At 37.9% G+C, this 22,943-nt stretch overlaps 1 protein-coding gene across 1 annotated transcript; it reads right to left on the reverse strand.

Annotated features, from left to right (window-relative positions):
• Positions 1–1,966: 1,966 nt before the first annotated feature.
• On the reverse strand, positions 1,967–22,835 carry LOC134636876 (leucine--tRNA ligase, cytoplasmic-like). The gene is made up of 32 exons (XM_063487119.1): positions 22,729–22,835; positions 22,369–22,490; positions 21,911–21,998; positions 21,717–21,797; positions 21,338–21,475; positions 20,912–21,073; positions 20,563–20,675; positions 20,265–20,328; positions 19,596–19,684; positions 19,220–19,445; positions 18,965–19,052; positions 18,135–18,211; positions 16,616–16,669; positions 16,374–16,514; positions 15,943–16,020; positions 15,773–15,858; positions 15,496–15,561; positions 15,210–15,292; positions 14,245–14,383; positions 13,764–13,976; positions 12,769–12,826; positions 12,104–12,167; positions 10,780–10,963; positions 10,500–10,590; positions 10,146–10,286; positions 8,778–8,918; positions 7,622–7,732; positions 7,260–7,370; positions 5,987–6,091; positions 5,143–5,238; positions 4,773–4,905; positions 1,967–2,915 (listed from the first exon to the last, which is right to left on the reverse strand). Exons 1-32 carry the CDS (start codon positions 22,732–22,734, stop codon positions 2,710–2,712), a joined length of 3,555 nt encoding a protein of 1,184 aa, XP_063343189.1. The 5' UTR covers positions 22,735–22,835; the 3' UTR covers positions 1,967–2,709.
• Positions 22,836–22,943: the final 108 nt, after the last annotated feature.

Consider the following 22,943-nt stretch of genomic DNA (forward strand, 5'->3'; position numbering starts at 1 on the left):
CTTACCCTTAAGGTAGAAATACAAGTCTATAGACTGGAGCGCTGGGAAGTCAGAGATACAATGAATTACTTGTGGTTTATGTTTAGAGGCAATGTGTTCATTTCCTGTGTTCTCTTATTGACCTTTATATTTAGACTGACATATTTCACGTCTGACAGTGGGTAACGAAAAGAGAAAGAGGGAAGCAGGCAGCACTTTGTACGTGGTGGAGAGACATGTAGTGAAACTAATGATGGTTTGGAGGCCAAGACGGTTCACACACAAGTACACCCAAAGAGAAAAGTGAAGGGGAACATAGTAAATTACCTAAAACATTGTACTGTTTAATCTGAAGTCCCCAGGATTAAAGCAATGCATCATTTTCTCATGATTATTTTCACTGGCATTCCTGATTAAGTCATTCTGTAAAAGCCTTTCTAAGTGATACAGGCCTGAAGGCTTGTGCTTTTCTGTCCACACTGGAAGGTTTTATGTTTACCTGTACAGTGATCTCAGCTTGGATCTTTTTTTTAAATCAAATTCCATGTCAGTCTATAACGCCAGCTTAGTTTTTTGGAACAAGAAGTTACCATCCTTGGACAAGAAGGTAAGACTGGCAGGTTTGGCTAGCACCATGCACAAACACACATATCTGCCAATTAGTTCTGCATCAAGGATGAACACAGAAACAAAACAAACAAAAAAATTGATTCCACTTAACTAAACAAAAACTTCTTATATGGGGCGCAGAACTTGTTTCTCTGTGGAGTTCTCTCTGTTCCTGTGTTGGTTTCTCCCACAGTTCAAAAACATGGCTAGGGTAACTGGTGATTCTAAAAAGGCCATGGATGTAAGGTGGACACATTTTTTTTAAGTGTAAAGAATAAAGTGCTGCATGAATGCATAGTTAAAGTGTGACTTGTAGTTAAAAGCTCTTTGAGTGGTCTGGAAGACTAGAAAATAAATGAAAATAAATGTGATTATATTATATTACCTTTGCATCTACAAACACCAGAAGCATAACAGAATAATCTAAAAGGAAACAAATTACAGTCAATTTCTTCTGAGCTTACTGAGAGCAGAACTCAAGAGTGGTTGAGGGAGGTCATAAGATTAGAGTGGGAAATGTATTTACAAGCCCACACATGCAAGATGTCCTGTTACTGCTTTGAATGCACAGATTTATTCACAATAAGCAATTTTTGTTCATTATTGGTAGTTGTGAGGATTTTTGCAAATATCAGCAAGCATAGAGTTAAATGATTAAAATGGTAATGGATATTCAGTTCCAACAATCTGATAATTTTTTCACCATTTTCACTTTTAAATCGATCTGGACTATATTGTGAAGGCATGAAATATGAGGTTAATTCCATTAAAATGTTGCAAAAGGGACCAATAGCACAAATGCAGTGAGAGCAGTTTTCAGGCCTGACAAACACCTTGGATGGTGTGCTGGGAGACATGCCAATCAAATCAATATTTCCATCAGGCTGTAAAAAAAAATTTTTTCCCAAATATTGCTAGTTTGACATTTTAACATGAGACTCTGTCATGTAGCCACTTAAGTGCCTGCTGTTTTTCAGACTGCATTTTTCAGCTGCAAGATTGCTGGTTGATTCTGACAGAGAGGTAGAGTAACTTCATGCACAGTGTGTTTTTATATTTGGTTTTAGAACAAAGATTTGGTATATCAACAGAAGAGATATTGGCTATACAGTAGTTGTATCCAGGCTGCTTTACTCCTCAAATAAGCTCTAACCTTTCACTATAGACATCTAGATTCAACTCATGAATCTTAATTTTAACACTTGACTAACACTAACACTTTAGTTCCCTGTGAGATGTGATGGAGTAGAAGTTAACAGAGGTGTGAAAAGCACAGAGATCTCAAACATGCCCATAAGTATAAATCTTAAGTAAACGTATTTTGTTTTATTGCGCCACTGCCAGCATAGAGGTTAGAGGAAGACAAACACCACAGAGGTTTAATGTTTCATAGGTTTTATTATTCATCTGGAAAAGCCAGACAAGCACCATCCACAGCTAGAAAACAGGAAAGCTGTCTGACAGGCTGACAAACATAAGGGAACGATACGCCTCACCTTGGATGTATAAAACAACACAAGGCACGTTACCCTCTGTATGAAACCATCAGGCATTCTGGAGGATGCAGGAGCAGTCTCACAACATAAACATACATCAAATCAGTGGTTTTCTGTGACAAGAATAAACTGTACAGACGATTTAAATATGGACACCGCTGACTGAGTTCCTGAGTCCTGCAAAACAGATGACAAATTCTAGTGCTGTTCTTGATTGCAACCATGACAAAAAAAAAAAAGGTCAAAACTTTTAGGATAGGTTTGCAGTATTTTGTGATAACGGTTTTGCAATACTAACTTCTTAAGGAGAAAACTGTACCAGAGGGATAGCCCAGAGGCAGATGTGGATGTACTACAAATATAGAATTTGTTTTAAAGAAAAGAAGACACAAGCCATCATTTTAGGTCCAGCTAGTTTCGGTATTTCTTGATGTTACACTCATCAGTTTACAAACAGAAATATCAATTATAAAACAGATACAGCTTTGAATTGCTGTCCTGATGCTTTAAATCAAAATGAGTTGTTTTGCCGCAACATTTCTTGATGCGTTTGAATCTTCAACAAAGCTCAACAACTACTGAACATGCCCCCTCACCTCTGTGTGTGTGTGTGATCAATGTTATTCTAATGAACCAGATAAACCAGAGTGTCGCCAATGTCTACAGTGAGGCCGTTGTCAGCCAGAGTGACCTTCTTTTCCTCCAGATTGATGTTGAACACAGATTTGTTGGAGATGAGCAGTTTGCCTTGTTCCTCCTGTCCCAGGACAGGCAGCCGGCGAGGGCCGAGCAAAGGGTCCTCATACCTCATCAACTTGACTCTGGACAGATCTGGTGGAGTGAAGGTGGACAGAAAGATGTGAGGCAAGACAGACAAGAAACATGGGAAATAAAATAACTTTGAAATTGCAGAAGTACTGGAGGTGGGATAGATAAACAAGTAAGAAACAGAAAGCTATGCTTGAGATTGGGGAAACTGGAGAATATAAAAGAAGAAGCAGGATGGAAAAAATGAAAAGAAAGAATTCACTGAGATATACAGAAAAAAAAACTTGAGATGAGACATTACAGGCAGAGAACAGAGAAGTGAAAGAAAACAGCCTACAAAGAAAATTGGGTCATATATTGAACTGTTCTAAGCCAACATTATTCAGTTTTTCTTTTCAAATCTGAAAGCATAACACAAAACTAAAGCCAAACATAAAAGACAATATGGAAACAGCAGAAGCAGAACCTCTCAAAAGGCAGAGTGCCTGGTGGTGCAATCACAGCGGAAAGCTTTCTCAAGCGGTTCGCACAAATTTGATGAAGGATTGCTGGTGGTTGTTGTGTTAGCAACACACTGGCAGAGATATTTGCCACAGTTTTAACGGCATGATATGGCTGTCAGCTGTCATCAGACAGCTCACATAAATTAGCTTGGAATTAAAGATGACTGAAGCGAAGGTAAATGAACGCTGTACATTAAGTGTCTTTGTGTAGAGACACTGAGGCTGTCTAAATAGCTGAAAGAGAGTGAAAGAAAGAGAGAGAGGTGGTGGATCATCCTAATGCTACTTTGCTCGGCAAAGTTGTTAATGATATGAAGGAAGTTGGGACCACAGTCACCAAGAATACCAGTGGCAACACACTACGCCGTAATGGGTTGAAATCTTGCTGCGCCTGCAAAGTCCCCGTGCACCAGAAGGCACATGAGGTCATGTACTGTAAAATCTTGGATGCAAACCTCCTTCCCCCATGCTGGGTCTTCCAGCATGACAGTGACCCAAAAACATACCACCAAGGCAACTAAGGAGTGGCTAATGAAGAAGCACATTAAGGTCATGTGACCTAGCCAGCCTTCAGATCTCAGTCCTATAGTAAATCTATGGAGTGAGCTGAAGATTCAAGTTACCAAGCACCATCCAAGAAACCTAAATGATTTAGAGACTTTCTGTAAAGAGGAGTGGGCCAAACTCCCTCCTGAGATGTATGCAAACCTCATGACCAACTACAAGAAACATCTTACCGCTATGCTTACAAACAAGGGTTTCTCCACAAGTACTAAATCATGTTTGGCTTGGAGATCAAATACTTATTTCACACAATGACACGCAAATCAATTTATCACTTTTATGTAATTTATGTAAAGCTTGGGTTAATATTCTCTCTCTTTATTAAAATGAAATTTGCATAAAAATAGAGATTGTTTATTTCTTTGTAAGTGAGCAAACTTACAAATTCAGCAGGGGACCAAGAAATTATTTTCCCCACTGTATATTTAACTCCCTGTGATAAAGGCCCTTCTAGCTCAGTTATTCAGTCATGTTATTCTAAACTTTTCACAAATGTTAAGGCCACTGTGTACCTGGGGACATTTAAAACTTGAGGTATGGTTTCATACCCATCACACTGGCCTCTCTCAACTCTGCCCAATCAATTCACTCTGTCACACTGTTTTGTTTTGTTTTTTTAGATGTTTTCTGTTGTTCACTCAAACCTTCCCCACTCCTTCTATATGATTACTACAGGCTGGGAAAGAGTAGAAAAGATGGGTCAGAAAGATAGAAGGAAAATGTGTGTTGAACATCACATGGTGCTGGTTAATTGAACCCAAATGCTTTCAACTAAACTGAGCAAATACTTTTATCCCCTTTTGATTAAGTCACTAAAAGTCATTTTGGCTTTATTTATTTTTGTCTTACTAACCTTTAATGAGTCTGTTGACCTTGGCTAGCCTGCGGACGATGCTGTCTCTGGTGTCCCCCTGTCGGACGTCAACCTTTGTAGAAAACATGCCATTGCACGGCTGAGGGTTGACCAAGGACACAGAAACTCCAGGCTACAGGGATTAAAAAACGAGGAGAAATGAAAAACTGTCTTTTTGATTTGAGTATAAAACAAATTACTTTGTTCATCACTGGCTGCTGCACAAAATGAAATAAGTCAGTAAAATGAGCACAGCCATAACGAATATATGAAAACTGTGGACAAACACATGAGTGAGGAGAAAAAAGCTAAAAGTGATCTAACACGCACAAAGTCTGGCCAAAGCTAATAAGCATTGAAAAGTATTTACCTCTGATCTGAAAACACTGAACGGTTTCCCTGGGCAACAGTCCTCCTTCACTTTGTCATCAGCCTCAGAAGCAAACAAGATGTCAATCTGCTCCAACTGTCAAAGAGAAAAGATGGAGGGGAAAAAGATAATCAGCTCAGCAGTGTAATCCACAGGGAGTATGTTTACAGGTGCGTTTGGTATGCACACCGGCAAATGCTGGTCGTACTAATCATGCTACAGTAATGAGAGACTAGTTTGTACTTGGGTCTTTAAAGAAGACCAGGAATAGCGACAGACAAAGCACTTCTCTCCTCATCTGTCCTATGAACTACAAGCCCATTTCAAGCCACACTAGTTAACCCACTTCTTAGAGTTGGTTTGTGAGTAAGGTAATGTATCACCCTTTTTTAGTCCTACATGATACAGCGTATTTCATTTCATTATGTCTTCCTTGTCATCAACTTATCTTTAGCTATGATCTATCAGAAACATGGGAATTTAAGCCGAGCTATTGCTTTGATGTACATTAAGTGCAATTTTCCTTTTCTGTGGTTAAATCTGCTGGTTTCGCAGAAGTATCCTGGGGACTTTGGGCTTTTTCCCCCCCTTTTTTCCCCGCCTAGGCTAAGCTTTTGTGCAGACAGTGGTATTAAGGGGATTTTCTGCAGAGAACTGAGCTCAGGATTTCTTCAACTTACTTCTGCAAAGGGAGTAAAACTCAGCTTTAAAGCATCTCTGTGCGAGTTTGACATTTATGTGAAGACACACTGAACCAAAGTTCTGCACACTTTGCTGCACAGTTGTTGCCCAACAAATTTTAGACACCAACAACGTGGGGTAAAGGTCGGATCAAAAAGCTTACCTCCAAAGAATTAGTCAAGTAGACCAGGTTCTCCATGAGAACTGCTCGCTCATCAAATTCCAGCTCCAAATCCAAAACTCTGGGTCCATTCTTTTCCAGGTTCTCCTAAAGAAAAAAAGAAGATCCCATTGTACATGATAAGAATCAGAGCTATCATCACGAATGATCAACAAGGCAATGAATAATAACTCCCATGAGGAAGTGCAGAGGATTTCCTTGGTATAATTTTACACAGAAGCTGAGATATTTGGAAATATAAAAATTCATCTCATTACTGAGGCAATCGTGCTTTAGTTTATAATACAGCGCACACACAAAGTTCATTGCTATGTTGATGCCACCACCACAAGATTATCAAGAAACAAATGTTTATGAGCCGAAAAAGTTAAAAACAAACAAATAAAGCAGGGCGAGAAATCGACATGAAAGATACAAGACCAGCTTGAGAGACAAACCGTGGATGAATACAAAGCTCATCATGACTATTTATTAGCTTCATTCTATTTGATCACTGCAGTGAAAGAGCGACACCTGAACAAAGCCCAGAGCACAAGAGATGTGGCTTCTAAAATTTTAATAAGCAACAATGCTTCTGATCATTTATTAGCACCACTTGATCTTGAGTGAATATGTAGCTTTATATAACAGAAACAGCAACTGCAGGCATAATGTTATTTTTGATATTTGTATCATCTGGTGGCTACTGCTTTTAGAAACGTTTTCGTAACATGAAAGGTGGGGATAAAAATTGTAAATCAAGACATGCAGACCTGCGGCCGAGACAGTGAACATATTTTTTGTGGATGCTGCAAATAAATGGAAAGTGGCTGACACAGCCCATCAAAAGTGTGTTTTGTATTCTTTTCAATCAATAAACACATTACACTGTGCAGAACAAGTATTCCTGAAATTTCTCTGTAATGTCAGTGTAACACTTGTTCAAATTTTTCATTGTATTGTCTACAGTTTTGTTATTATTTAACACAAAGCACTAAAAAAAAAAAGAAAATAGCTTTTCAACTCCAATCTTCCCAACAAATTATCAGGGAAGACTTTCCACCAATCATAAGTTGATCAGTGTGAAAAAACAGTCAACTTATGGATTGGCTGTTGTGTAAGAGACTTATTAAAAAGGAAATCACAAGTGAAAAAATGTCTCTGGAAAATTCCATCTACGTATAAAGATGACAAAACGGTTTATGATCATTGGTGGAGAGTGGGCTGTGTACGTCTTCATAGTAAAACATTAATGTTGGCCTTTCAATATTTTTACCTTGATCATGGCTACAAAAGGCATGACTCTCTTCATGTATTTCTTCAGTTCCGGCAGAGCGCCTAGTTCACTCGCTATCACTTTGTTGTCCGGAAGGGCCCCATTGTTGTTCTAGACATACAAACAGGAACATAAAAGAAAAGAAAAAACAATTAAGAAACTTAAACAAACAGAAGCATCGATAGGAAGACACAGAGAAACTGAAAGAATTCAATTACATAATCATTTAATTCTGAAATTATTGATTTACAGAAATAAGCATATTATTGCACCACTAGGCAGACCTGCAGTTCTTCAGCAAACAATAAATCTTCAAACCTAATGCCGTGAATAATGTTGGGCTTTGTGTGTTTGTTTCCTACCTTGTAGTGCTTGCCGAGCAGGGATAAGGCACTGTGCTGCCATGGAGGGTAGCTCTTGGCCACATAGATGGTGCAGTGGGAGGGCTTGGCTGGAGGCTTGGAGTCACCTTTCTGTTAGAAGGAAAACAGGATTAATGTTTGTGTTTTTAAGAAGCCTTTCACATTCATCTTGTTTATTCATACATCAGGTCCCCAAAACAAGGTGGCCTCAATCAGATTCCAACTGGGTTTGGATTATTCAAGGAAAAAAGACAAACAAACAAAATAGCTGTTTTGTGTGTGTGTGTGTGTGTGTGTGTGTGTGTGTGTGTGTGTGTGTGTATGTGTGTTCTTTAGCAGACATAATGATCTGTGAACTTGTATTACATCACAGCTGTCAACTCCCCTACTCTAGTGCTGTACTGTATGTGTGTTTTCACAAATGTACCTTCATATTATACTGTCACAGTATGTAAAAAGTTGCATAGATATTATTTTATAATATAATGTTACTTGATCAAATATTCCATATTTTCTACTTGGGGGTGGGGTTTAGGGGGCCTGGAGCCTATCCCAGCCATCGTAGGGCGAGAGGTGGAGTATACCCTGGCCAGGTTCCCAATTTTCTTTTTTTTGTTTTATTACTTTTTGTTTTTAATTATATTTTTAATTTTTGTACATATCACAGATTCACAAATCCCCTTTTATAGGCTGATTTAAAACTCACATGCTAACAACATAGGTGTTACTGCTGAGAACACTTATTGTATAAAAAAATAACAACTGTATTTAAATTTTAGAAAAAGAAAAAAGAAAACCCTTTCCTGTCTCCTTTTTCTTCTCTTTTCCCATCATCTTTCCAATCCTACCTCAATGGCAACAAAGCATTTCCAGTAAATCAATAACAGGGGCCTGGAAGCCTGAGATATTGCCTGTCTTAGATGTTGTCAATACTTGTTTGCTTTTCTCTAAGCTGCCTACAGCCACTTATTGAAGTGCGGAACTGTTAACAAACAATAGACTGGCTTTCCTGCTGTGAACACAGACATAAGCTCACAAGTGTATCAGAAAGGATATAGGATGCTGCTGTAGAGTTACATCAGTCTGTTTTATTTTGCAACTCAAAACTCACAGCATATCCATGAAGGCAAAGTGTACAGACAACTTCATATCTTACCTTGCTTTTAGGCGGAAGCATGTAGGCTTTGAGGCGAAGACGAAGGTCGTGAGCAGTTTCCATCAAATATTGAGAGGAACGAATCAGAACCTCGTCCACGGGCCCGGCCACAGGCCATGATGCCTTCATCAGAGAACCAGTCTGTCAAGCAGAAATAGAGAAGAAAAAACAGTCACTTAGTGAGCAGTGTAAACTTTTAAAAACTTTCACGGCTGGGCTCAGCTCCAGAATATCTGCTGGGACTGCTTTTCTCATATCAAGTAGTACGCAGCCTCAGATCCTCAAGTAGAAACCTGTTAACTGTTCCCACCTCAAGTTTAAAGACAAAAAGGCAATCAAGTGTTTGCTGTTAGCCCTGCCCAGGAATTCTGGCTTGCCTCGTTAGTGTTTTCTTATTAATAATTTCTTTTTTAAAAAAAAAAAGCTTTCTGAGAAAAAAAAAAAGCTCATATGTAACTAAAATACATTTTAGTATAGATTTGATTTCTTTTGACATTCTTAACTCCGTCTTTTTCTGTTTACTTTGTATGTTAATTTGAAGTTATTCATTACAATTGGAATCACACTGTATCTTATTCCAATTTTGAAATTGCAGTTAAATCTTGGGCTGCCTATTCTAAATGGATTTGAAATTTCTTTTTAATTTTCTCCTAGTTTGTCCTCTTAGTCAGTGTTTCTGTGAAGCACTTGGGTAGCATTGGTTTTGGTAACTGCTACACAAATAAACTTTAGTGTTATCATAACTACACAACCAGAGGTCACAATGGTATCATAACAGTGGCATGTGTAAGTTCTCTGTGTACCGAGTGCCTCTTAGCTCTTTAGTTAGTCGTACTGAACACATGACTGGAGAACACAGTGGTGTTGGGGCTTTTTTTGTTGCTTAGCGACAGCCAAAAAAGCCATTTCCATCACAGCTGCACTCCTTCATATTCATAAATTTGAGTGTTAAAAATATATTTGTTTCCCTGTGCTATTTGAAGTGTGCACCTGTGTGTGCATTTGCTTCATGCTGCAGTGAGAAAAAGGTCCATAGTGCGAAGATATGCTCCCGGTGGATATGTACATCAACAGTGAGAATGTCAGTAACCATTTCACACAGGTAAATAAGCAGCAGGCCCAGAGCTACTGCAGGTCTACCTAAAGCTGTAGCTTTCAGCTCCTTGATCCCAGTTCTACTCATGAATACAAACAAACACTGGATGTTAAAATGTTTCTTTTGACTGTATTCCTGTTTTACTCTGAAATATACAAGACAGATAAGAACTAAGGACAGAAAGGAGAAGTTAGATATGAGTCAAGTCAGAGCACAGAGCCAACTCGGAGCCTGAAAACAGGGATATGACGCTAAATCCATGTGTTTCTTACCTTGCCAAGCAGACCCCAAGTGTATTCACAAAGATGCGGGCAGATGGGGGCCAGCAGCAGAGTTTGCCTTTCTATGAACTGGAAGACAAGGTCTCTGTGCATGCCTTCGATGGCCAGCTCCCGATACTTATCTTTGGCTGCCTAAATACACACAATAAAACAACACAAGGTTCATCAGCGAAACTCGAGTCAGTCTCTTCTACTGATTTAACGATGACTGCAGTATCTGGAATCTAAATGCTCTACTACTCTTGGTAGATTATGGATACTTGAAATCATGCTGCAGTGTCTGTTACATGATCTCATAAAATGATTAAGGACTCTCAGAGATGGAATTTTATAAATTGAATTTACCTGAAATTCGAAAAAGCCACTTTTCAAAGCCTCCTTGTACATCATTCTCTCATAGTACTGCTCTGTCTTCAGGATGCCTGCATTCATCTCACTAACCAGGAAAGAAAATTATTTTTAAAAAATGTACTTTTAAAACATTTAACCACAATCAGGCTTTTGCTTTACATTTATTAATGCAGACATAGCTGTGGATTCTTTTGCTTTACCAAGGCTAAAATTCAATAAATTTCAGAACTTGTAAATCCTTTTCATTCCAGACCCTCTTAAATCCTCAGACTACCTGGCAAAAACTCGATCATTAAAGGTGTCTGCAGGTCCCGTCCTCAGGTTGTTCTGGTTGGCGATCATCTCCTTCACCCATTCCACCCAGGTGTAGAGGCGCAGGATGCCAGCATCAGCCATGGTCTCTACAAAGTTAGCATCCTCCACTGTGTCCCCAGCATCCGCTAGAGCCAGACGCATACCTGAGAATGGAAATGAGAACGTGTTAAAACAGCAGAATGTACAGGTACAATATAATAGATGTAAAACTGATATACAGTCACTCTCACAAACGCAACTGCCTTTGTAATTTGCTCCAGTTTAATATCCAACTATCTGAATCCTCTATTCAGGATATACAATGAACACAGCACTTTTTTTTCTATTCTACAAAATAGTTCAACAAAAGGTGAAGTACAGAGGCTCTGTGGAAAATTCCAAAGCTTGAGAAAACGTCAGCTATTCAGCAGACATCCCTCCTAGCTTTAAGACAGGAACAACTTTATGTGTCTATCTGCTGGCAGACCATGAAGCTGTTTCCTCCCACAGCAGGATATCTTCTATAGAAGCATGAACTATCCATCTATTCTTCAGCTCACTGAAGATATCAAAAAAAGAAGGTGAAAATTATCCATCTATCCATCGCTAACGTAAAGGAAAAAAGTAAACATATAGAGAGGAAAAACATAAGTCTTGAATTCCCTGTGGATAATCAACATTATACCAAACATAAAAGTTGTAATGTTCTCACTTTCCAGCCATTTCTAAAAACACAATTTATCTTCCTCTTATATTCCTTCTAAATATTTTATTTGCTTTTTATCTTTTGAAACCGCATTCCTTGAATATAATACATCTGTAAATACATAATACATGAATGATAGAGGCAATTCTTTTGCAACAACAAAACAAAATGTTGTTGAAAACTAATTAAAAGCTTCTCATCTTAGAGCACACATTGATATTGAGAACATCATGCATTCTCTATTTTAAAGTGTGCATATTACATAATTACACAGAAATCTCTTACTTACAGTCCACTGACTGACCTGACAAATACAACAGCTCATAATACTCAACATCAAAACCTCATCTATCTTATGAAAATTGGTTCATTTTCTAAACACCTTCACCAGGGGATAAGAGATGTTAACAATATAATCAACCATAACAGCCCATGCACTGGGAAAATCACAGTTGAAATCGGTTCCAAATGTACACCTGAAGTGTTTTTTCCCAAGGTTTCATGGTAAGATGAAAGAGTCATTGAGAAGAAAACTATGAAGAGGGAAAGAAATAAAAGAGAAAGAAGGAGAGATAAATCAAGAAGAAACTGATTATACCGTCTGCTGAAAACTTGTCAATGGCTTGGCTGAGAGTGAGGAAATTTCCAGTTGATTTGGACATCTGGTCAATAAAAGAAACAGATGTTAGCAGCCACAATCTTTCAGGTCTGCCCACCCACACATAGTCTTTCTGTGCTTAAAACCACAAAAAACAAAAAAACAAAAAAAAAACAAACACCCAACTAGAAAATACAATCAGCAGCAAAAACAGAAAATGGCATTCCTAAAACCATTCAGAACTTAAAGCTTATTTGAGAAATGTTTGGCTGTTATGTTTAAAATCTGTCGGTCAGTCAAGGAACACAAAAAATCCCATCAAATGAAACCAGAAACAAAGGAAGATTTCATCTTAACCAGGTAACTTTAGGTATCTAATATCTTTGTATTTCTGTGATGAGCATTAGTGGTCAGAGGCTCCCAACGCCAATCCTTTCATGACAACAAGCACTTAGCTAGACTGGGAAACCCTGTGTTATTTTAGTGAGTTGATAAACTGCTTCATGTGACCTGCTTGACTAAACTGACTGAACTGCGATAACAGAAAGATATACTGGGTATGTTAGACTTGGAGCATGGTACAGGGCCCTAAACTTACAGGGTTATAAACTAATAGCAAATTAAATGATTTTAAAGTAATACATACAGCTTAATATTTGACATACCTTTTCAGAGTTGAGGAGCAGATGTCCATTAGCTCGCACTGCTTGTGGCCACTTCCCGCTGTAAAAAATAAAAAAAGAGAGAGAAAAAAAATCCTCTTTTTAGTGTTATCTTGTTATTTTCATCATTACTGCCATTATCATAGTCAAGTTTACCCAAATGCAAAGCTGAGCTCAGTTTATTAAAAATTAAAAAAAATCATACCCATTTGGCAAAACAAAAGAAAGACTGGCATTATGTTAAAAATCATCATCATTATGACATTGATAACATCACACTGTATTGTGATTATTGATTTACATCTTAAATGGTAAAAAGCACAGTATTATCACATTCTGATAATGTAACATTACCAAAACCTTAAAGAAGGCATATAGTACCTGACACAATTATAAATATTCTATTACTGAATCTGAATTATTGTCATCTCCTCTTACTGTAGTGTCACCGTAACATAATTTCAAAAAAAACCCCAAAACATATTTTAACTTATGTACATAAATACAGAAAGAGTTGCGGAAACTACAACAAAATAAGATCAAATCCAACGAGTCCGAGCCAAGAGTGACATCAAATAAGGGTATAAAACAGACTCAAAAGGACTGTTTCCATGGCAACCACTAGAAACTCCAAAAAGTTACTCGTCTAAGCCAAGAATTAGACCAGTGTACCAGTCGTGAACTGCTGAAATGTTTTTACACTTTTACTTTTGCATGTATTAAACTAATGGGATATAATGTGTTAATTAGAGCTCTTTAGAGGTGCTTGTTGTGTTGGGCACATTTGCCAAAAATATTCATTTAACTGTCAATCACATTTTTATGAAACACCAGCTAAGTGGATGTGAAAAAAATGTCACAATTAGACTAGAGAACATAATTTTTGTAGCATGATAAGAGTGTCATTCAGAGCTGATAGCTGGAGGTTCGAAATTTTGTTTGTCGCCCCTCATTCCGGTCCTCTTTTTTGTTCTGGTCAGTCCAGTGGGCAAACTTACTTGTCTTTGGGCCACATGGCCACATGGTTGTACAGGTAGTATGACAAATGGTTGGGCACCAGGTCTTTGCCAGATACACGGACATCCACAGGGTACCAGTACTCAAACTCCCTCCTAAGCCTCTGCAGATGCTCTTTAGGGATGTTGGTCTTAGGGAAAGGAGAAGTCTTAAAGAAGATGAAGTCCCACACCTCTCTAGTCATCTGCTCTGGCCTGTGATAGAGAAAAAAAGAGAAGAAAAAAAGACATAAATGAGGCTAGAAACAGAGACTTATTGTGTTCAAGTGAGGTGAAAAGAAGAAATTGAATGCTTGGTGTGACTGTGTGCGTTTTATATAATTCAATAGCTGACTGTACATGCTTCATTTTAATTTGACATTTATTTTAGTGCAAAAGAAGGGACGAGACTTAAATGAACAATGATTTGCAGATTACTGGTTTCTGCATATTTTGTGTGCACATGCGTGTGATGCATCCATACTTGATGCCCAGTGGTGACTCTCCTTGGCCGTTAAGCACACCTCCCTGCAGAAGGTGGGCTACGGTGTAGTAAGCCATGTAGATGGTGGAGTCTGATAGGGACTCAATCAGCCACTGCTCGTCCCAAGGCAGCCGCGTTCCTATGGTAACCAGGGGATGTATGCACGCACACATGCACACGCACACGAAGGAGAAAGAAAACCAAAATTATTCATTTTATGACAACCGACATCTCATCAGTTTTAACACAATGTTTTCTTGTCAAACTGCACACACACTGGTGCCAAATATCGAGGAAATGTAGAATAAAGTCTTGGCTTTACTGTGTGATCTTCTGTAAACAAGCTGAAATGTAACTCTGTTGTCAAATAAACCAAATCAAACCAGACACCAAAGCAACTTGTGCTTTCACACAAATAGTTTGACACTTTTTTCCACAGATTAGATTTTTAGGATTTTGGAATCCCTGTTTAGAAGAATTTACAAAAGATCGACTATTTAAGCAGCCTCAGATCAGCTAAACTCAGGTTGGTGACAATGTTAAACATCTTACAGGCTAATTGTCTGGTAAAATGACTAGAGAGACTTTGTGTTTTTTATTCTTAAAACATGTGGAGAGATTTATACAGTGAGGAACAGTTTACAGCTAGCCTAGACTGTACTGCAGTGTCCTGCGCTGAATGCCAGCTGGCCTTCAGTCTGCATCTATTCTTATAAAAACCATCAGAGGTGGAGTGTTGCTAGGTGTCCAATCATTAGTCCTTTGTCTCCATCTATAGACCAAGAGCATCGCTCAAATACAAGTTCAAATCTTTATATAAAAAAAACTGTTTCCAATTAGACAATCATGATCTTAAAAGAGCCAGCAAAGCTAAAGATAAATAAGAGTGGTGGTTAGTTATAAATATTTACTGAACACACACACACACACACACACACACACACACACACACAGAAACCACCTACCAAGACCATAGGTACGTGAGCAGGCATGCTCCTGCAGCCAGTCCAAAGTTGCCTCAAAGTTTCTTCTGGTCTCCTCACAAAATCTGTATCGTGTTGCAAAATGAAACATAAAAACAAAACAAAACATGAATTAGGCAAGACTCTGGACTGAAACATTTTATTTCCAGCATAAAGCTTATAGGCAAATAATAAATTGGTGTTCTGAACCTTTACAAGATCCCCCACAAAAACACTAGAAAAGACAAATTTGATATATAATGCAAATCAATTGCATCAGAGATCTTACGTTTCCAAAGACTTCAGGGCTTCATTGGTCTGCTGCTTCCACTCAGCATCCCCATAATCCAAATACCTGTGGGATGAACAAATAATATTTGCATAAGGCTTATTGAAGACAGTAAACACTAAAAATGTTTTTAAAAAGTTAAAATTACAAGAGTTTCATGACCAGAATGACTGGAACTAATTTAAACTTACCAGCTGTTAACTTTTTGTCACTTTGTAATTCAAAGTATCAAACACCAACAATTATGACTTTATTTTACAGTTCCTGCAGCACTCACCACTGGTCACAAAGAGCCACCACACACTCGTCAGCTGAACGTGACATGACCCGCTTTTCTGGCTCCATATAGATCATGGCCTCTCCCTGGAATACATGAAAATAGAGTCAATAATAATACAGAAATAAATAAACAACAACTTTGTGTGACATTGCAAATAATTTTTTTACCCTTTCAACCATCATCTTCTGGATGGGCTTCTTGACATCCTGGACCTTCTGGCCCTTGTAGCCTTCCACAAGCATGATCTAAGACAGAAGATTATTAGCAGAAAGTCAAACACACTGATGCACTGTTTGAACTATTTACAAGATTTACCAGCAAATGAGCTATGCCTCACAAATGGTTACAGAACTTCATCTTGCTTCATTGTTTAACGATGGTAAACAGAAGAAAACTACCTGAGGGTACCTAAAAATCCACAGACAGTTGATGAATGATTTAGGCTAGCCTTAAGCTTCGAATTACTTGATTTGTGCCTGGGAGATAAACAATACAAGCTTCGAACCTAAAAGGTATACCTGCAGGGCTTTTGCAGACAGACTACATTTTGTTAACTAACATAGATGCTTTGAACCCATTAGGGACTAATGGCACTCACCCCTTCATAAAATCCCTTCAGATAAACCTTCTCCTTGGCTTCAGCCAGTTTCTCCTTGTCATTCTGGCTCTGGATCTTCAGCTCATCACACACCAGAGGAGCAGACAGGTTGCCATATCCTGGAATCTCAATGATAGGGATCTGCACACAAATAAAAGCACAATGACTTTGCAGGGTGACACTGAATGCATGAATTTTGTGCAGCATAAGTAAAATAGATGGACTTTACTAGTTCAGCTTACCGGCTCAAAAGGCAGAACCATCTTGTCCTCAATTCCATACTTCTCCCGCAGCGCCTTTTATTCCAAGTCCAAGAAAGAACAGTGACATCAACAAAGAGGATGTGAGAAGAAATGACTACATTTTGTCCACAAAACTAACATCAAATTGAAATATTACGCACTTATGTGAAAGGTTCAGAAATTTTGAACTTATTGCTGGATGGTATCAGAACCTTTATATTTCTTTTGATTCTGCTATGAAAATGGTAAATAAGTGTAGTGATTTATTGATACATCTGTACACATAAATGGAAATACAGCAGATAAGGCAAAAACAGAGTCTGCACAATTCTAATGAGCTATTCAATGCAACTTGAACTCTCTTAGGCAAACTTTCTTGTCATTTCTTTAAGTAGCCATCGCAAATAGTTCTCCAGGCTTCTTGGAGGACATTCAAAGTTCTTCTTTGGATGCTGCCTGCCTTTTGTTTTGTTCTCTGTTAGTAGGATCCCACACAGTTTCAATAATATTGAGCTCCGGCCTTGGGGAGTCCATCCCATGACTGATGGTGTTCCACTCGGTTTTATTCATGATTAATTTACTGAAATGTGTCTGGGATCATGGTCATCCTAAAACATGATGACATTACCACAGAAAAAAACCTTTCTATGGTTTTTTTTTTGTTTTGTTTTTGTGGTGGATTAAAATGTCATGATACTTTTTGTGTTCATCATTCCATCAGTTTTTACAAGATCACCAACATCACTGGCTGGAATGCATGACAGAGCCTCCACCGTGTTTTACAGATTTACAGTTATTCACACTCTCTGTTGTACCTGTCTCCTGACCACCTCCCTACATTTGAAACCAGAACTCCAATTTGGATGAATCACTTCCTAAGACCTGCTGCCACTGATTCCATCATGTGGTGTAATTTGGCATACCTCAGCCTTTTCTCCCCGTTTTCTTTAAAAATGACATCTTGACAGCCACCTTTCCTGTGTCAGGTTTTTGCTGTAGTTTTTCACATTTCTTAAAGAAATGACTTTTAAATCATGTTCACCTGCTGTAGATAATTTTTAGGACTGTCACTCCTTGTTGAGTTCTCCACTTGTCCAGATTCCTCAAAAAGCTAATTTCAGGACATACTGCACACCATGTCCAGATATGTTTCCCTCTAAAAGCTTATTGTAAATCGACTTGTTAGTATAAAAATAATATTTTATGACTGTGAAACTGTTCAATCATTGGCATTTTTCATGTTTTCAGAACACGAAAAACTCGTTTTTTTGACAAGCTGCTAGTAACAAAAATGCCTGAAGTAACAAAGTAACGAAGTTCTTCGATACGTTGACTGTCATGTGTAGACACAAAACTATTCATCCCTCGAGCTAGGTGCCTTTTTACGCTTTGATCAGATCAGACAAAAAGACTGGATTAAAAAATGAGTGCAAAAGAAGTCAATATCCAAAGAAAAACTTTGAAAAATATAAAGAAATGCAGGATGGCTCCAGACCTTTTCGTAGGTTTATATCGTCACCTGTTTTTTCTTGATGTCCCTGAGAGCAGCAATGTCATCAGGAGCATCAGATGGTACACTGGTAACTACCCCAGTACCTAAGACAGACAGGAAAGACACAACAATGCATAAAATCTATAAAATGATAATGCAGTTTTTTATTCTTTTCCCTTACCCTCCATAACCCTCAGAAACATGATGACACAGGGGGCATTTATTATTAAAATTGTGACATATCAACTTAGTCATTGAGAAATTCCAATTATTACTAATTCTACAGAGATTCATCAATAGGACACGAGTACAAAGAGACAAACTACTACCCTGGAGCAACACAGACAAGAAAAATAGATAAGTCTGACTTCTAACAGAATAGAAGCACTCTGCAATAAGGTCGATTTTAAATGATTGCAAATGTTATGTGCTGGAGGGAAACAAGAACTTATAGCAGCTATCCTTTGACAGTGCAAACAATGCTTCTGAATTCTACCTTGACCTTGTCCTGCTATTTTGAGTCCCAAGGAATTTTCTATATAGCTCAAGCAAAATAAGACAGTGTTATAAAATGTGGATAAATCAAATTTCAGTCAGATTCTGTGCAGAAGACAGCAAGAGGTGGAAAAACTGAACTATTTAGAACTACTTGTGATTGCCAAGTACATAAGAGAGGAGGGTGCCACTCCTCAGGAATATTCCTGCTTTTTTGAGTGCAATCAGCAACAGCGTCCATCTACAAGTATGATGTTTAAATGTGAGAAATTTCTGCCTCAAAAGAAACGGCACAATTTCTCAAAAACAAAAATGTACTGAAATTTAAGCTACAAATCTAATCCTAGCGTTTTGGCTCATACCTTTATCCTCCTTGATGGTGAGCATAGGGAGAGCATAGATGATGTTATAGGAGGTCAGAGGAGCACTTAGGGCACAGCCGAGGATATCCTACAAAGACCAAAAAAAAGAAAAAAGGCCACTGAATCAGATACACGAACCGCTGGTTTAATATTAGATCGCATTTTATTTTTTATTCCACTAAAATTAAATAAATCCATCTAAATGATCTGAACTTATTTGCTGTAGCTGGAAGCAGCATATGAAAAAAGTAGTACCTGTCCCAGTACTTCCATTATTACTGGCACCACTCCATTTTCCTTGGTGAAGCCCTGGAAAGACATATTCCTGGCAGCCCTTCTGGTGGAGATGAAGACGTCCCCATTGGTTGTCTCAAAAGCAACATACTTCATGTCAGGTCTCACCCAGCAGTTGGTCTGACCAAACATGGTCTCTGGTCTAAGTGTAGCAGCCACCAGGAAGATGTTTTTGCCTTTCATACCGCTGTGGGGAAGTACCGAAACTAAGGCTTAGTGGCAGGATTTAAAACAGTTATATTCAAGAGGATAAAATCAGTCTTTCTTTGTAAACCTGTCATCTCCAAGAAAGTTTTGTTTTCTTTTTTGTGGAAGTACAGTGTTAAGTATTTGTTACCTGCTATAAAAAACCTTGGATTTGAATTTTGCTGTGTAGGGTTCAACGACCTTCATCTTGATCAGGGTGTATTCCTGAGGTCCAACTCCCTATAAGTGAGGTATAAATGTTAAGGAAGAAAATTTGATAAATAAAAGTTCCTCAATCACTAAAATTTAAATTGTAAGAAGGTTTTGTGGTAAAATAAGTAAAACAAACATTTTTAAGCATTTCCTGCAGTAAATCTGTGGTTAAATACGCCTCAACATTGTCACTTTATTAGGTATTAAGTCACTTTGAATGTGGCATTGTTGTTGCTGCTGTTATTAGTCTACTTGGATTTTATGACACAACCATTTCTAAAGACAGAATGATCCAAAAAGTAGAAAACTGCTTCAACCTGATAGGAAAGCAACAACAACTGAAATAAGTCCTTGTTACAGACAGAAGGACATCTCTGGATGCACAACATATCGAAACTACGAAGCAGAAGACCACATCGGGCCCCACTCCTGCTAGTTCTTGTTCTGACAAATTTGCAGCAACTATGTGATGCTATCATGTCAATATGGACCAAAAACTTGTTGCGGGGGGGGGGGGCAACCCTGACACTAGTGAGGTGTACCTAATCTTAAACAATACTACAGTTTCAGAATAAATAATTTTTTCTGTCAAGCTGAGGACGTCTACCTCTCCTGTCTGTCTGTCATGGTCCATGCATGGTTGTCCATCCTTGGGACAGTAGATGGTATACCTGCAGGGGAGTTCAGAATAGTCACGATATAGACTCAATAATATAAACAGAATATACAGACTCAGAATAGACTCAAAGAAAACTAAAAGGAAGACATCAAATTAAACAGAATTGAGAAAGAAAGCCACTTAAAAAAAATCAGTCATATATAAACTATGATGATTTTTTCCCTATATCATTAAAAAAAAAAAAAAACCTTGTGGTAGATGACAAGAAAACCTGAAAGCATCTCACCTTTTACCAAATTTGATCTTTTTCCTCTCTTTTAGAGTAACAAACTGCCACCTGACAAATGAGTCGTAGAAGGGGTTCACGTCTGTGGTGATGAATGAACGCCTCCAGTCCACCTATGAGGTAATGACATAACAGCATGTCAGCACAACTGAATAAATTCAGTGCCTTCCTTTAGCCATGAAAACATGAATGCATCAATGTCACTGTACTTTTTGTGTCTCTTATTTAAAAATTACTATGTTTTGCCACATGAAACTGCATGAATGTTTAAAAGGTATGTGCAGTTTAGTCTTAAAAATAATTTTAATCAAAGCACAGAAAGAAAAAACAAACAAACAGAGAAAGCCACCTTGACTCCCAACCCTTTGAGATCTTTGACAGCCAAAGGAGGGAAGTAATCCAGCCAGTGTTCAGCATCAGCAAACTTGACAATCTCCTGGTCAGTTAAGCCCAGAGACCTCATGATGTCCCACTGCAAAGCGGAGGATCCAGATTTGGCCACTGCTTTACTCTGGCAAAGAAACGAGAAAGAGATTGCAGAACGTTAACAAACTTTCTTTTATCTGAAAAAATGGAGAAGCCATACACTACTTAGATAACAGACCTAATTTTTTACACCTTCAAACCAAATTTTATGGTACTGCTTTCATCTTAACTCTGCAAATTCTGTCCTGGGTAATAAAGGCCTTAAAAAAAACAGCTCAAGCTTTTATCATTATAGCATAAGTATAATAAATTCATTTTGAAAATAGCATTTCTGCCCTGTGATCCTAACCTTTTTGCCTTTTGCTTTGTCCTTGATAATGATTTCATCAGATGTTGTTTGCTGTTGTTTCTCTTCTTCCTCCTCCTCTGGAAACTGTGGAGGGTTTCCATACAACTCCATCTCTCTCTTCAGCTTGTCTGCACAGGCCTGATGGATACAATTATTGATTAAAAATATCAGAAAAAACACAAAGAACTGTTTATGACAGATCGATAGTAGCATAAAATAATTATATTAAAAGTTGATTTTGGGACAATAAGAACAAACTGTAATTGCATGTTTATATGATGAAAAGTGATAAGATTATGTCAGATTATAGACACCTAGAAATCTTATGAAAAGTTTCTGAATAAAAAAAAGAAAGAAAAAAACCCCCAACATTACTTACTTTGATCGGCATTCCTGTACAGTGCAACCCGAATGGAAAGAGGCATTTCTTTCCCTTAAGAGACTGGTAACCAACAGCAAACTGCAGGATGAGAAATTAACAACAATGGCTAAGAGACCACATATCAAAATGTTTCAATCTTAACTTATTTGCAACAGGTGGTGACTCAAGTCGATGTCTGCCTTTAAACTTACCTCACATTTTGACAAACTGAATGTATGGCCAAGGTGCAAACGGCCATTCATGTAAGGATAGGGAAAGGTGACCAGGTACTTGTTTTTACTAGAAGGTAAAAAAAAAAGGTAAGGTAAAAAACAAACAAACAATTTAGCTGCAGCCCAACAGGTTTTCCCAAGATTGTAGTGTGAACTATGAAACAACATCAGACAACATGATTCAGCAACAAAAAAAAATGTACTAAATACTACATATCTATTACAATATAAAACAATAAGTGTATTATATTTAGTTCTACAAGGAAGTTCTACAGAAACTGCTTTCACATTCCAGTGTGCAGCAAATCTTTGGAAATCTTTCTTTATATATGGGCTTACAGTTGCATATTCTCTATCTGGAACAATTTGAGAAATACTGTAAAACTGTTCAGAAAACTGATCACGTGGTTGTTCTTGAACACTGAAAAGATACTCACTTTGTACTTTCCCCGACTGTTGTCGGTGCATCTTGCTCAAATGTTCTCTCCCTCTCCCATTTCTCCTGGATTTCCAATTCAATCTTTCTCAGAAAGTCCAGCTTTGCTGTTCCTTTCCGCTCCTGAAATGTACCGTCGAGCAAAGAATCATAAACTGAATGTCATAGTTTACAATAACAGCCGCAATATCCAGCTTAACAGAGTCAGGCTTTTTTATTTCTGTAATTGTCTCAACAGCTCATGTTAGCTAACTTTGCTATTAGCCACATTGAATTAATGCTCTAAGGCAGAAATTAAAAAAAAAACAAAAAACTAGCATTAACCATTTCATACTGCGAGTAATTAAAAGATTGGACCTACCGTCATTTTGTCTAAAACTGCAAGTAATTAGTTATACTGTTCAAAAAGAAGAAATAGTGTCTAGTTTGACAAGAGAAACCCACGCCACCGGTGCCTGGCTGATGACACCTTTCGCTTGGTTTTCTGGGAAATGTAGTCCATCTGACTTTTCAGTCGTATCTTAACCTATCTGTCGTATTTGCACATTAATTAGAATAACTAAGATTTATTAATCT

Source organism: Pelmatolapia mariae, linkage group LG10_11, assembly GCF_036321145.2.
Source record: "Pelmatolapia mariae isolate MD_Pm_ZW linkage group LG10_11, Pm_UMD_F_2, whole genome shotgun sequence".
Taxonomy (NCBI): Eukaryota; Metazoa; Chordata; class Actinopteri; order Cichliformes; family Cichlidae; genus Pelmatolapia; species Pelmatolapia mariae.